The sequence below is a fragment of the Bactrocera latifrons genome, unplaced genomic scaffold, assembly GCF_001853355.1.
Source record: "Bactrocera latifrons isolate USDA-ARS-PBARC rearing strain unplaced genomic scaffold, ASM185335v1 scaffold_124, whole genome shotgun sequence".
NCBI lineage: Eukaryota > Metazoa > Arthropoda > Insecta > Diptera > Tephritidae > Bactrocera > Bactrocera latifrons.
The window spans coordinates 426,979-439,076 of record NW_017534675.1 but is presented as its reverse complement, the minus strand read 5'-3'; the positions used below and the strand labels follow the sequence as shown (position 1 = coordinate 439,076).

General features: G+C 35.3%; 1 protein-coding gene across 1 annotated transcript in view; it reads left to right on the top strand.

Annotated features, from left to right (window-relative positions):
* Window positions 1-254: 254 nt before the first annotated feature.
* Window positions 255-12,098, top strand: part of LOC108978542 — a 28,424-nt gene continuing 16,580 nt past the window's right edge. Inside the window, exon 1 of the mRNA XM_018948873.1 lies at window positions 255-851. Within this exon, the coding sequence (XP_018804418.1) occupies window positions 737-851 (115 nt within the window). The 5' untranslated portion in view covers window positions 255-736. The remainder of the gene's footprint in view (window positions 852-12,098) is intronic.

The following is a 12,098-nucleotide window of genomic DNA, read 5'->3' as shown; positions in this document are numbered from 1 at the left end:
CTATGTAAGCAAACAAAAAATTAACATGTAATACATGCCCAGACAAGAGTGTGTATGACCTTCTGGAATCTTTGCAATGCTTTGAATGAATTTTGACAATTGAGAACAGACTGTGGAAGTGATAAGTGAGCGAGTGGGTAATAATAACAGACTATTGGAGAGCAATTTGAAAGACAATGAAAACTAATAGAAAGCAAACAACAACAAATTGATAAAATATCATTCAAGAATATATATGTACATATATATGTACATATGTATGTATGTAACAACATGTGGATGTATGTTGTATAAGACATGTTCAATTGTAATTGGAATGCAAACAAATTAACAACCGACACCCACAAGAACAGAAAAGTGCAAAAAAAAAAAAAAATTATAACAAAAGCAACAACACTAAGTAGCTACATGAGAGCATTAATGTGCGGCATTTAAAAACCAATAAGTCAGTTAAGAAAAAACCAAACAAAACCATAATAAATAAATACAAATAAACAAAACAATTAACAAGCAAGCATTATTAACAATAACAATAACACCAAATACACATTCTTCTTACGTGCCATGTGCAGATATGTGGCAGTAGCGGTGTAAAGTAYTATTCTATGCTCCGACGTCTTAGGGCGGCATAGTTGACAAAGTGAATGTGACAACAAGTGATAAGCAAAAGAACGGAAAGAGCGAAACAACGAGCGGGCAACTCATTTTTACAAAATTACAAATACAAACATTCAACATGCCAGTTCCTGTGAATTACCGTTGCAGATTATGCGCCGACAGTCTAATTGCGGTTATTGTTGTTCTGCGGCTGCTGCTCTTCCTGACTCGTGTCGGTCATAGCACCTGTCATGGTGAGTATATTTGTTGTTGTTAACACATACATACATATAAATATGCGGCGAGCTGAGATACGCTGTAGTTCACAAGACGGTAGGGAGCCGTATGTGTGTAACCGTGTAAATATGTGTAAATATTTATTGGATGTATTTTTATGAGCATGTGTCATTCTATGATTCTATTATCAATCATGACAAGTTATCGCATCATCAGATAAAGGTAATCCCCAAATACATATTTATCCACCATATATATATATGTAATTSAGACTAATGTACATACATATGTTGAACAGAATATTGGAGAGCAATACATATGTATGTATGTACATATACATATAACGAAATTATGTGAGTTTAAAAATCAAACAATTAATTTTCTTATTAAGCCATATGTAATATTTTATGGATGAAGTTGATCACACAAAGCAAGCAAGAACGTTAACTTTGGATGCACAAATGGTTTAAATACCTCTTACAGATGCATGCGCTAAGTATAAAAAAAAATTTATATCTTCAATTTTATCGATCAACTTGTATGATAGCTATAGTCCGATCTTAACATTATTTTGGAGATTAAACCATTGTCTTGAACAAAAATCGCCTTTAAAGCTATGTATATGCGGCCGAAACCAGCGATTCTGGTTAACGAGCAGTTTCTAGAGCATGTCTTCTTCTTTATTGGCGTAGACACCGCTTTCGTGCAAGTTTACAACAGCAGGCCAGTCTCTCTTTCTATTCGGTGTTTGGCTGATTCCAAGAGTAGACAGGTCCTTCTCCACCAGGTCTTTCCAGCTCAGTGGAGGTCATCCTCTTTCTCTGCTTCCACCGACGTGTGCTGCGTCGAATTCTGTCAGAGATGACCACTCCATTTGGACGACATAACCTAGCCACCGTTGCAGCTGTCTCTTAATTCGCTGAACTATTTCAATGTCGTCGTATATCTCGTACAGCTCATCGTTCCATCGACTGACTGGAATCTTCCGCAGAACCTTTATATCGAAAACACGTAACGCCGACTCATCAGATGTGGTCATCTTCCATGCCTCTGCACCATATAGCAGGACGGGAATAATGAGGGACTTATAAAGTTTGGCCTTTGTTCGTCGAGAGAGGACTTCACTTCTCCATTGCCTAGTCAGTCCGAAGTACCACGCCTTGGCAAGAGTTATTCGGCATTAGATTTTGCAGCTGACATTGTTGTTGRTGTTAATGATTCTTACGAGGACATCAACCAGCTGGGTAGCTGCACCTTCCTAATAAAGGGAAAGGACATTTCAGGTGCATGACTTTAAATACAAGTAGTTCTCCTCAATATGTTTGCAGTGGTCGTCGTCAAAAGAGTGGTCTATCATCTGCGGCCATTTTCTTCTTTTCATTGGGCGTGTTTTTTAAGTGGCGAGGCCCAAACCGAGGGTACAACCTTGCTGAGGGATGTTTCGTCTTCTTCTTTAGCTCGTCTTCAAACAGCTGTTTGGCTACCCAAAAGATCCTTGGTCAAAGACTGGAAGTAGTGAGCTGCTTGATTCATATACATATAAAATAATCGTTTCTGGTTACTCCCAAGTGATGACGCTCAGAGGACTTTCCTCACTTGCGTGAACTTCTACACATGGCAGCATTCTCCAGAGGATGTTAGGAGAAGATATTTCGTCAAATAACAAAGTGTAGTGCAGCTCTATCCTATAGTAATCCAGTATCTGYGGTTGCGGCAAATGAACAGCTTATTGGGGAGATATCTCAAAAACTGAGGGACTAGCTTGCTTATATACTTTTTTCAACAGCATTGTGATTTTCGTAAATAAAAAATAAATGGATTCTACATTATCTTGTCCTATACATATTTCATTTTTTATTTTATTTTTTAGAGTTATCTCAAATACTGGTTCACAACTCTAACTTCACTTATCATGGTAGTCTTGTTTTAACCGCAGTTTGATATTGTTTAGAGGCTATCTAGTCCCCGTTTATTTGGTAAGGATCGAGCACATTGTCATCGAAGTCATCTAATGGTAGGCCCAGGAAACGGGCTGTTTCAACTGTCAGACTGAGCATGCAAAGAGTCATGTGGATGAGAAGAAATAATATTTACAGTACCTAATACGAAGTTGTGGTTGTTCTAAATTCTGGCATAGCTCGAGCTCTTCGTCTGCAATGGGGGTGGTTGGACTCTAAGTACGCCATTGACTGAGAGGGTGTCGATCAAGGTGTTTATGGGGTATGGAAGCGGGAGGTAGAGAGCGCGAGCCAATATTGGTCGGCGATTGGAAGAACACGAAGACACGGAAACTAGATTACCACCGTTTTCTGGAATTATAAGGCTCACAGCGCTGTACTATAAGTGGACCGACTTAGTGGACCGATATATTACAAAAATTATGCCCAATCAGGACCTTTGACGCCGAATGGCAAAAATAATGGTCAACTGGCCCCGTTTATATTTCAATATATATGTGGCTAGAGTTTTGGCTTATAATTTTAGGGCGATTATGAGGATAATGAGCAATGGAGAATCGTATTAAACCCTACTTCCGCCAAATTGATTGCTCCGCTCAGCCTAGGGTAATTGACCTTCCCGTGATCCATCCGAACTTATCATATTTCCTAGTAATTTTCTTACTTTGTAAGCACAAATAATATATTTGTGTGTGTGTGTGTATTTAAGGTGTGGGCAACGCCATTTGCAATGAAATATTTTAAATGACATGTAATCATCATCAGCTTGATATCAGCTACGTCATAGGCGTGCACAACTAAGTACTTTCACATCTGCTCTGAGAGACACTTTGGTAAGACAACATTACGAACTTAAGTTGCAGTGCATGCTAGTGAACTGGCATATGAAGAATGCATATCTTCTGCACGTCACTCACTTCCAACAACACACACTCAAATGTACATGCCTTAATTTCCATGCGATATCTTGTCTTTGCATATTATGGCTGAATTTATTTATATGTGGTATTTCGGCGTTTTTGTTTTTGTAGTCGTTTTGTTGCACACACCCTCTGGCGTATTCAATTTCACCTTTCTATTAGGGGTTGTCCATMTTTAGTTGAAAGGTCACTCATAGAGTTACAAAAAATGAAATAAAACCGACGATAACCACAAGCGTTAGAAAGGTGAACAATGAAACGGTAAATTTGAGCATACTTCTTCCTTCCAGCTGGCTTTCTGCTCAGAAAAGTTTTYGATATAACACTGAACCTACACTTTCGATCTGTTTATGTCTAAAAAAAATTTGATTTAAATTTCATTAAATCGGTTTGCTTTTCAGTTTCAGTACATCAATCGCTTTGAGATTCGTAAATATGAAAACAAATTCTCTCCGACTTTCATTAAACAATATTTTCAAATCTTTTAAATTAAAACATCAACCGTCAATATTAAAAACATGACTTTATTTCTCTCTATATTTCGATGTTAATAATGTGAGTTGATCAGATGGTCGAATTATTTGGATTTCGTTACAATACTTCCCGAGAATTTCGATTTTTGCTTCGAGTATTGGTTGTATTTTTATATTAATAATAGGATTCCTTATTGATTGAGTGATTTTGGAACCAATCGTGCTTTAACTTTTCATATGGAACACTTCTCCAGCCTGCTGAATGGCAGTGAAGGCATAACATCAGGAGATGGTGAACCCGATGGATTRCCGGCCGAACTATTCAAACACGGCGGCGAAGAACTGATAAGGAGCATGCATCAGCTTATTTGTAGAATATGGTCGGTAGAATGCGTGATTGCAATTGTGCTTTGCCCAATCTACAAACAGCGAGACTCCACAATCTGCGCCAACTACCGTGGGTTAAGCCTCTTCAACATCGCATATAAGGTTCTATTGAGCGTATTGTGTGAAARATTAAAGTTCACCCTCAACAAACTGATTGGACCTTTTCAGTGTGGCTTTAGACCTGGAAAATCAAAAACTGAGCAGATATTTACGATGCGGCAACTCTTGGAAAAGACCCGTGAAAAGAGAATAGACAAGCACCTTTGCCTAGCGACTAGACTCTCACGACACTGTTGACAGTCATAACTTTATTAACACAAACAATAATGTTAACGGCGAAACCCAACGCAGRACAACTCTTTCCAACAGGTGCTACTTCAGACTGAGTAGGGAATTGAAAAGTAATGTCCTCTCTCGATGAACAAAGACCAATCTATATAAGTCACTCATTATTCCCGTCATATTTCATGCGTCGGTCACTAAGTTGAATACCCTACAAAAACGAAATGTCTACAAACGGAAAGCGAGCACACGGAATACTCGAATAAATAAATTTGTTTCTTTGTTTTATTGGTTCACAACAATGTAAACCCAAAGTTAAATTAACCTTTTGACCTGACAGAATGGCAAACAATTGATTGATTTTTGAATAACAAAAACAAATTGGCAATCAATTTAATTTTGCCATGTGTGTAGTACATATTTATATACGTATGTACACATATACACAAGCAAGATTATGGGCACGTCTGCCGCTAGATGTTCAATTTTTCGCTGTCCAAATTTTTTCGGTCTACACTCAAAGGTCTTTGGCGATTTTCGTTGAAGAAYAAAGAAATTAATTAAAAATGTAATGATGGATATGCTATTGAAAACAAAATTAAAAAGAAAAAATACTAACAACAACAAAAAATGCAAACAGCTGCAAATTTAATTCATTCGTCATTATTTATTTGGCGATAGTRGAGGCGTTCGACAGAGTGGCGATTACCACGACGATTAATTGGCGGCGTGTTTACCTAAGTATATAGTTATATGTACACATATACATGTAATTGAATGTGCATTTTTGACTGTTTTGTGTGCACGCGCCTTGCAGGTGTATTTGTGTGCGTGCGTGTATGAGGGAGAACTGTGATGCTTAATGTATTTACTCTGCCAGCAATCAACTGCATTTGCGTTTTCTCAACTAATCCTTACCGTTAATATCAATGCTCTTTCATGCGTGATAAGATAATGATTCAAGTTACTATACATACATATATACCTACATTTGTTTGTACAATATACATATGTTACATACATTAGAGTCGCGTTTTATACTTTGTACCCCAAAATATGAAAGAGTTCCAGAGATAGCATTTAAATCAATTACTAAATTACATTTGTACATACATATATATGTGTACGCATGTATATTTATTTAAATATAAATATGCATATATGACGAATATTTCGCATGAATCGATTATAGTCAATTCATCACATAAGTATGTACACATGCAGGTAATTATAATTAATTTTATAGTAAATAAAATAATAAAAAAGTAAATTTTGTGTTAAAAAAGTAAAAAAAAAATTGATTCATATTACTAATTTTTTCTCAGAATCACTTTATTTGATTTTTCATGGTGTGGGTGTGTACCAGGTAAATTCGACAAAGAGGATCAGAATCACATTTTCGGCATATGAATACTAGGGAATTTAAGGGATTTCRATATTCATAAAATTTGGGCCCTTGCGACAATTTCTTTTTCCCCTGACACCAAAAATTGCTCATTGGAAAAATATTGGAYTCATCTTTTTTAAAGATCTAGAGATTTCACACTCTCGCTACATATTTATCTTGATTATATTAATTTCCGAAGACAGACTTAATAATCGACGGAATAAATACGGGTCTGTCGTGTCGGGTTATTCAATAGCATTAGTCAGACCATAATCACGAAGTGCGATGAAGGAAATGGTGGGCACTTTTTTTCGAATTTAATGGAAACATGGYTTTGAGAGTAAATTATATAGTACTACGAAGAGTTTGGTGAAATTATCTTTGGCCAGAACTAYAACAAGTAATTGCCATTGCCGGTAGGTGTATTGCTGCGAAGTGGAATCTATGGCTCAGGGAAGCTGGGTATATGAAGGCGTTTGAACAAGGACACTCCGAGATTCTCTCCTCCTCCAATTGCGTTCTTGAAAAGTTGGATCACTGCGTCGCAGAGGTTGGGTTGAGAGAAGTCWCTGGAGAAGACGCGCCGTGATCTTTTTTACGGATGCGTAGAAGCTAGGTGGAAAATTTGGAGGGGAAGTTTTATGCAGGGAACTCTCCCTCAATCTTTCGGAAACCAGAAACACAGAATCGACTTAACAAATTTGAAATAGCCTCAAAACGCTTTGTCGATCTATAARGGTCTAATGATCCAATATATAGGAGTTTATATGTACCGTAAAGAACCGGTGCTCTAAGCTGGCCAAGCGAACCGTCGATATCGGACTACAATATTATATAGCCGGCATACAAACTCACCGATCAAAATCAAGGTGYTGTGTGAAAAACTTATATAATTGACAAGACACTTCACGAAATTTGGCAGAAATTATTGTGGAAAGCAAGGCTACAATGTCATAGCTGCCATCAAAACTGACCGATCTAAGACTCCTCAAACCAACAATTAGTAACACAAAAAAAAAAAAAAGCGAACAACGCAAACCAATAAAAAATGATTGGCGGCAAAGTTGCACGGTCAAAGAGCTCAACAAAATAAGTCAATGAAAAAAGTGAAATAATTATGACGTTCCTTATGCATACCAATACACTGACAGTTACTTGCTTCTTCTATTTAAGTATCGCTCATAAAATAGTCTATATGTTTGCCCTTAACAAAATTCAATTATTATTATTTCGCTTGACATTAACCGCAAGTGCCGCGCGTTGCAGACGATGCATAACGGAACTACAACACTAACGGTCTTTGTTTACACTGCAGTGAAATCAAAAATGTGTAAAAGTAAAAGAAAAACGAAAACGAAAACAAAATACACAATCGATTGAAACTAGCCAAGTCATATCCTCACACGCCCATCTCAATACATATACATTTATTAGGCTGTGCGGCGTGGGGTGTCGACAGCAATCAGCGCCAATGTCGACGCTTCCTTGTCTGCAACATATTGACGACGCGTCGACATTGCACACAAACCATCATACAACAACAACAGCGGCAGCCATGCAAAGCTGCATTGTCCTTTGATTGTTCATCACTCCATTCTTTACTTTTAAATAATATTTGCTTAGGCAGTAAGTTGTGTCTGCCGGTCTTCTCCCGGCAAACGGATGTGCATAGACTTTCCCGTCTAACGGTGTTTAAACGGAGTTGTTGATTTTAGTTGGTACATAAAACAAGGTTGCTATTGCATCCTGCACATTGTTGTTATGCGTGTATGACTTGTGGGAATTTTATGTTTATCACTTTATTATGTAATAATTGTTTACAATTGGTTAAACGATTACAATAACAAATACGTTAGACGTTGCATAATTGAAATGCAAATAAGGCAAAGTAGAAGAAGATTGCATTGTATTTGTAATAAACATACCATACCGAGAGAGAAATTAAGACAAGTTGAAAATGTTTTATGTCAAGTGTGAATATGTAAATACATATGGATATATGTGTGTTTGTATATATGTATAGTACATCCATAATTTAATCTTGAACTCTACCAGTTACGCATGATTTATGGACTTCTTTTGAAAGGAAAAACAAGATCAAAGAAAATTTATATCTCCAATAAATTTTACATTGGAAAGTTATGACCAATTGTGATACATAAATTTGAGATATCTCTTTACATGAGTACACACATTCATACTGTTAGGGATATAAGAAGATCACACAGATAATAAATTCGTTACGATAAGTACTGTTAAGTGCTTGTGTGTTGAAAAATTTAAGCTCGAAGAAAAATGTTATGGAATCAGTGCTTTCCAGAAAATGGCTACATATATATGGCAAGATTTCTCGAGAACTACTCAACTGATCTTCATGGAATTTTACACAGTTCTTTGAGATACAATACTTAAAAACTTTTTTTCGATTAAAACTATTAAAAAAAAAAAAAAAGTCGCGAAATTCTCACTGATATTTTATTTTTTTTATAAATTATCTGACACAAATCCAATTTTCAGTCCTTTTTTTTGTCCAAGTTCCAAGTTAAGGTTTTAACTAAAGCACGCATTTTTCTCCTTCAAAGAATCAGGAGTTATATTGACAACGCTGGCGCATCTTTTTTCCGAGGGGTTACAGGAAATGGCGTCGCAATGGCGGCGCTTAAAATATGATTTTCCCAAAATTTTAGAGTTGCTTTGTTTAGTGTATGTATAATAAGTAAAAAAAAATAAGTTGAAGAAAGGCTGTTTTTTACCCGAGGAAACCCATGTAATCCCTTATACAGCGCCCAATCGTTTCTATAGTATAGTTGTGCACATACAAATATACATTATTTCGAAAATAGTTAATTGTACTTTAAAGTGAGATTTATTTACATATTATATTCCAATATTGTAACTATATGTATATACAAATATAATATATAAACAAAGATATTTCATGTCAATATTCCATAAATAATTTTGTCTACCAGCTATTTAATCAGTTGCTTTGATATAACCTAAAAAATTGCKGAGAGATCGTAAATATTTAACCTGAGCTTATCTATCAAAACTAATTGGCTCTTTATATTCGTATATAAATCAATCAAGTTTATGTGTATGAGTGTAAACAAAATTGTTCATTAGCAGCTACAAAGTACATATATCGTACAATTACAATCATACAAATAAATTAAAATTGGGTGTGTTTGCCGCTGAGATTTGGCTTACAATATCTAGAAGTTCAAATTAGAGGCAGCCGTTCGAATTTTATATTTAGTAGACGTGTAAATTCATAGCCTTTCATAAACTTTCGATAAATTTAACTACTCCCAATGCTATTTTTAAAAGCCCACCGACGCAATACAAATAACTTGGAGGCAAAAAAAATGGAATTATGAAATTTAAAAATTTCACAGTCAAAATAGTCTTTGATCCTCAATGTTGCTTGTGTTGATAATAAAATTCGAAATGGTTTTCATATTAAAAATTAATATTGAAAGTACGACCAACGTGCCACATGAAGCGTGCCACTATAACAGAAGGTCTATAAAATTGTACAGAATCGGGATGTTTGGCATTGTTGTTGAGCATAAAAATTTGCAAAAATATCAAATGTGAATTTAAACAATTTTTTTATAGCYCAGCAAAAGTTAGGAACAAAATATGGAGAGCAGAAAATACATTGTATTAAACTGTTGTAATAACAATTTTTTGCACAGCAGCGAACATGTTTAATTTGGACTACATATGGTATATTCATAGTGAAAATGTATGTATGAATATATAATATTATATATATACAATCAGACGATTGTTTATTGAAAAGTTTAAGTTTTAATTCAATTAATATGCAAATTGATACTAAATACACAAATAGTCTGCAATGTTTACAAACAATTATTTTGCCTTTAAGCATCACCGTTATAACGCCTTTAATTAGGCCACAGCTAGTTAATGAGCCACTATCCAGCCACAATGCCCCAGCTGAATGACCTAATGATAGGTTGACTGGCTAATTGATATTAAAAGCGGCAAGTAAGCATACAAAATATATCTATATATAAATAAACTATATTACATGCATCCCTGCGCACAATATRTATATAGTATGTATATGTATTTACAAATATTGTAGGCACACCCAGTAGAAATTGTGTGCTAATGATGGCAGGAGGTTTTAAGAAAAGTTGAATTTCACTACTTTACAAGGTCTGTGGAATCGAACAATCAACTGGTATAAATTCTGTAAACTGGCATACTGGCACTTTGGTGATGTGTTCAATCAAATTCACGCAAGTGAAGAAACTTTTCTGAGCGTCATTCCCTAGGGAATGAACAGAAACGATTCTTTTACATATGACTCAAGCAGCTTAYGATCTCCGGTTTTAGGCCAAATATCCTCTGGGTCGCCAAAACACAACCGTTTGAAGGCGCGCTAAAGTGAGAAGACGAAACATCTCCTCCCCAGGGCTCTGCGCTGGGTTGGAGACCCGAAACGTAAAAAAAACCAGCAATAAAAATAAAAATTACGGAAAATTTGCTCATAAAATTTAAAAATAAGCTATTTTTSGGACCTGGGTAAATTCTTAGAGACTACTGACTGCTGACTGCTGAAAACTTTCCGACTTTCCCAATTCATATAAAGCTGATGAAATGGAAATGTGCTTACAACAAGCTTAGATATACTTGTTACTAATGCATAGATGTTCTGCCTGATATTTATGTCTCTGAAACTCAACTACTCGAAACCAGACAAAAATGTGTAAAAAATATATATATGAAAATTTTTTTTCGCGAGTAACTCGTAAATACAAACATATATCAATATTTCGTAAGGAATAAGTAATATGTGAATTAGAGCGGATTGATTTACAGGGAGCCAAAATATGAAAAAATCGCATATGCGGCAAATGTTTTCCGGAACATTCTGAACAACTTTGCTTAAGAAATTATTAGAAAAAATTTCTGGTGTATATATATAACCACACATAAATACATATGTATATATATACATATATACTTTCTAGATTGCGCCTGAACTTGCTAAGCAAAAACTAATTTGTTGCTTTTATTCCCACTAATGACAGTTTTAATAGTTAGAATGACATAATTGTCAACACAGTGTAAGCAAACAGCTGATACGCTAATTAAAGGATACGCAAACAACAACAAATGGGTGCGCTAGTGTTTTTTTTTTGTTATTTTAAGCACCTAGTTGAAACATTTAATGATTTAAGCAATGTCTAATTAGAGGCGATAAATTGATTTTTGCGCGCTGATAGCGAATTATATCGAAATACAAAAAAAAAAAATATATTAACTTCGGTTGCAACGAAGTTGTAATACCATACAAATGTACATTTTTTGTAACAGAAGTGGATATAAAGATCTTAATTTTTATCTCGATTTTGATCGGTCATTTTGTATATCAGCTATATGTTATAGTGGTCCGATCTGAGCAACATGTGCGTCRATTGAAGCGCTGTCTTAAGGGAGGAGTTAAGGTTTCAAGGTAAAAAAAAAAGTTTTTTGGCCCCTTTAGGACATTATTGAGCACACTTTTGACAATATAGAGTAATTTTTTCATGCAGAAATATTGAAGCATAAACGGGTAACAGAGCTTCAATGGAACGTTTTGAAAAAAATACAATTTTCGGTGTTCACCATAACTCGGCTGGAAATTATCGGAAAATAAAAAAACGAAGAAAAATTAGTCAAATTATAAACAAATCTTCCCACCATCGTGCTCTGATAATTTTTTTTTCATTGAATAATTTTTGACAGCCATTTAAAGTGTMATTTTCCACTAAAAATTCTTGAGTTTGAACGGTTATTTTGTATGACAGCTCTATGCTATAGTTGTTCGATATCGGCG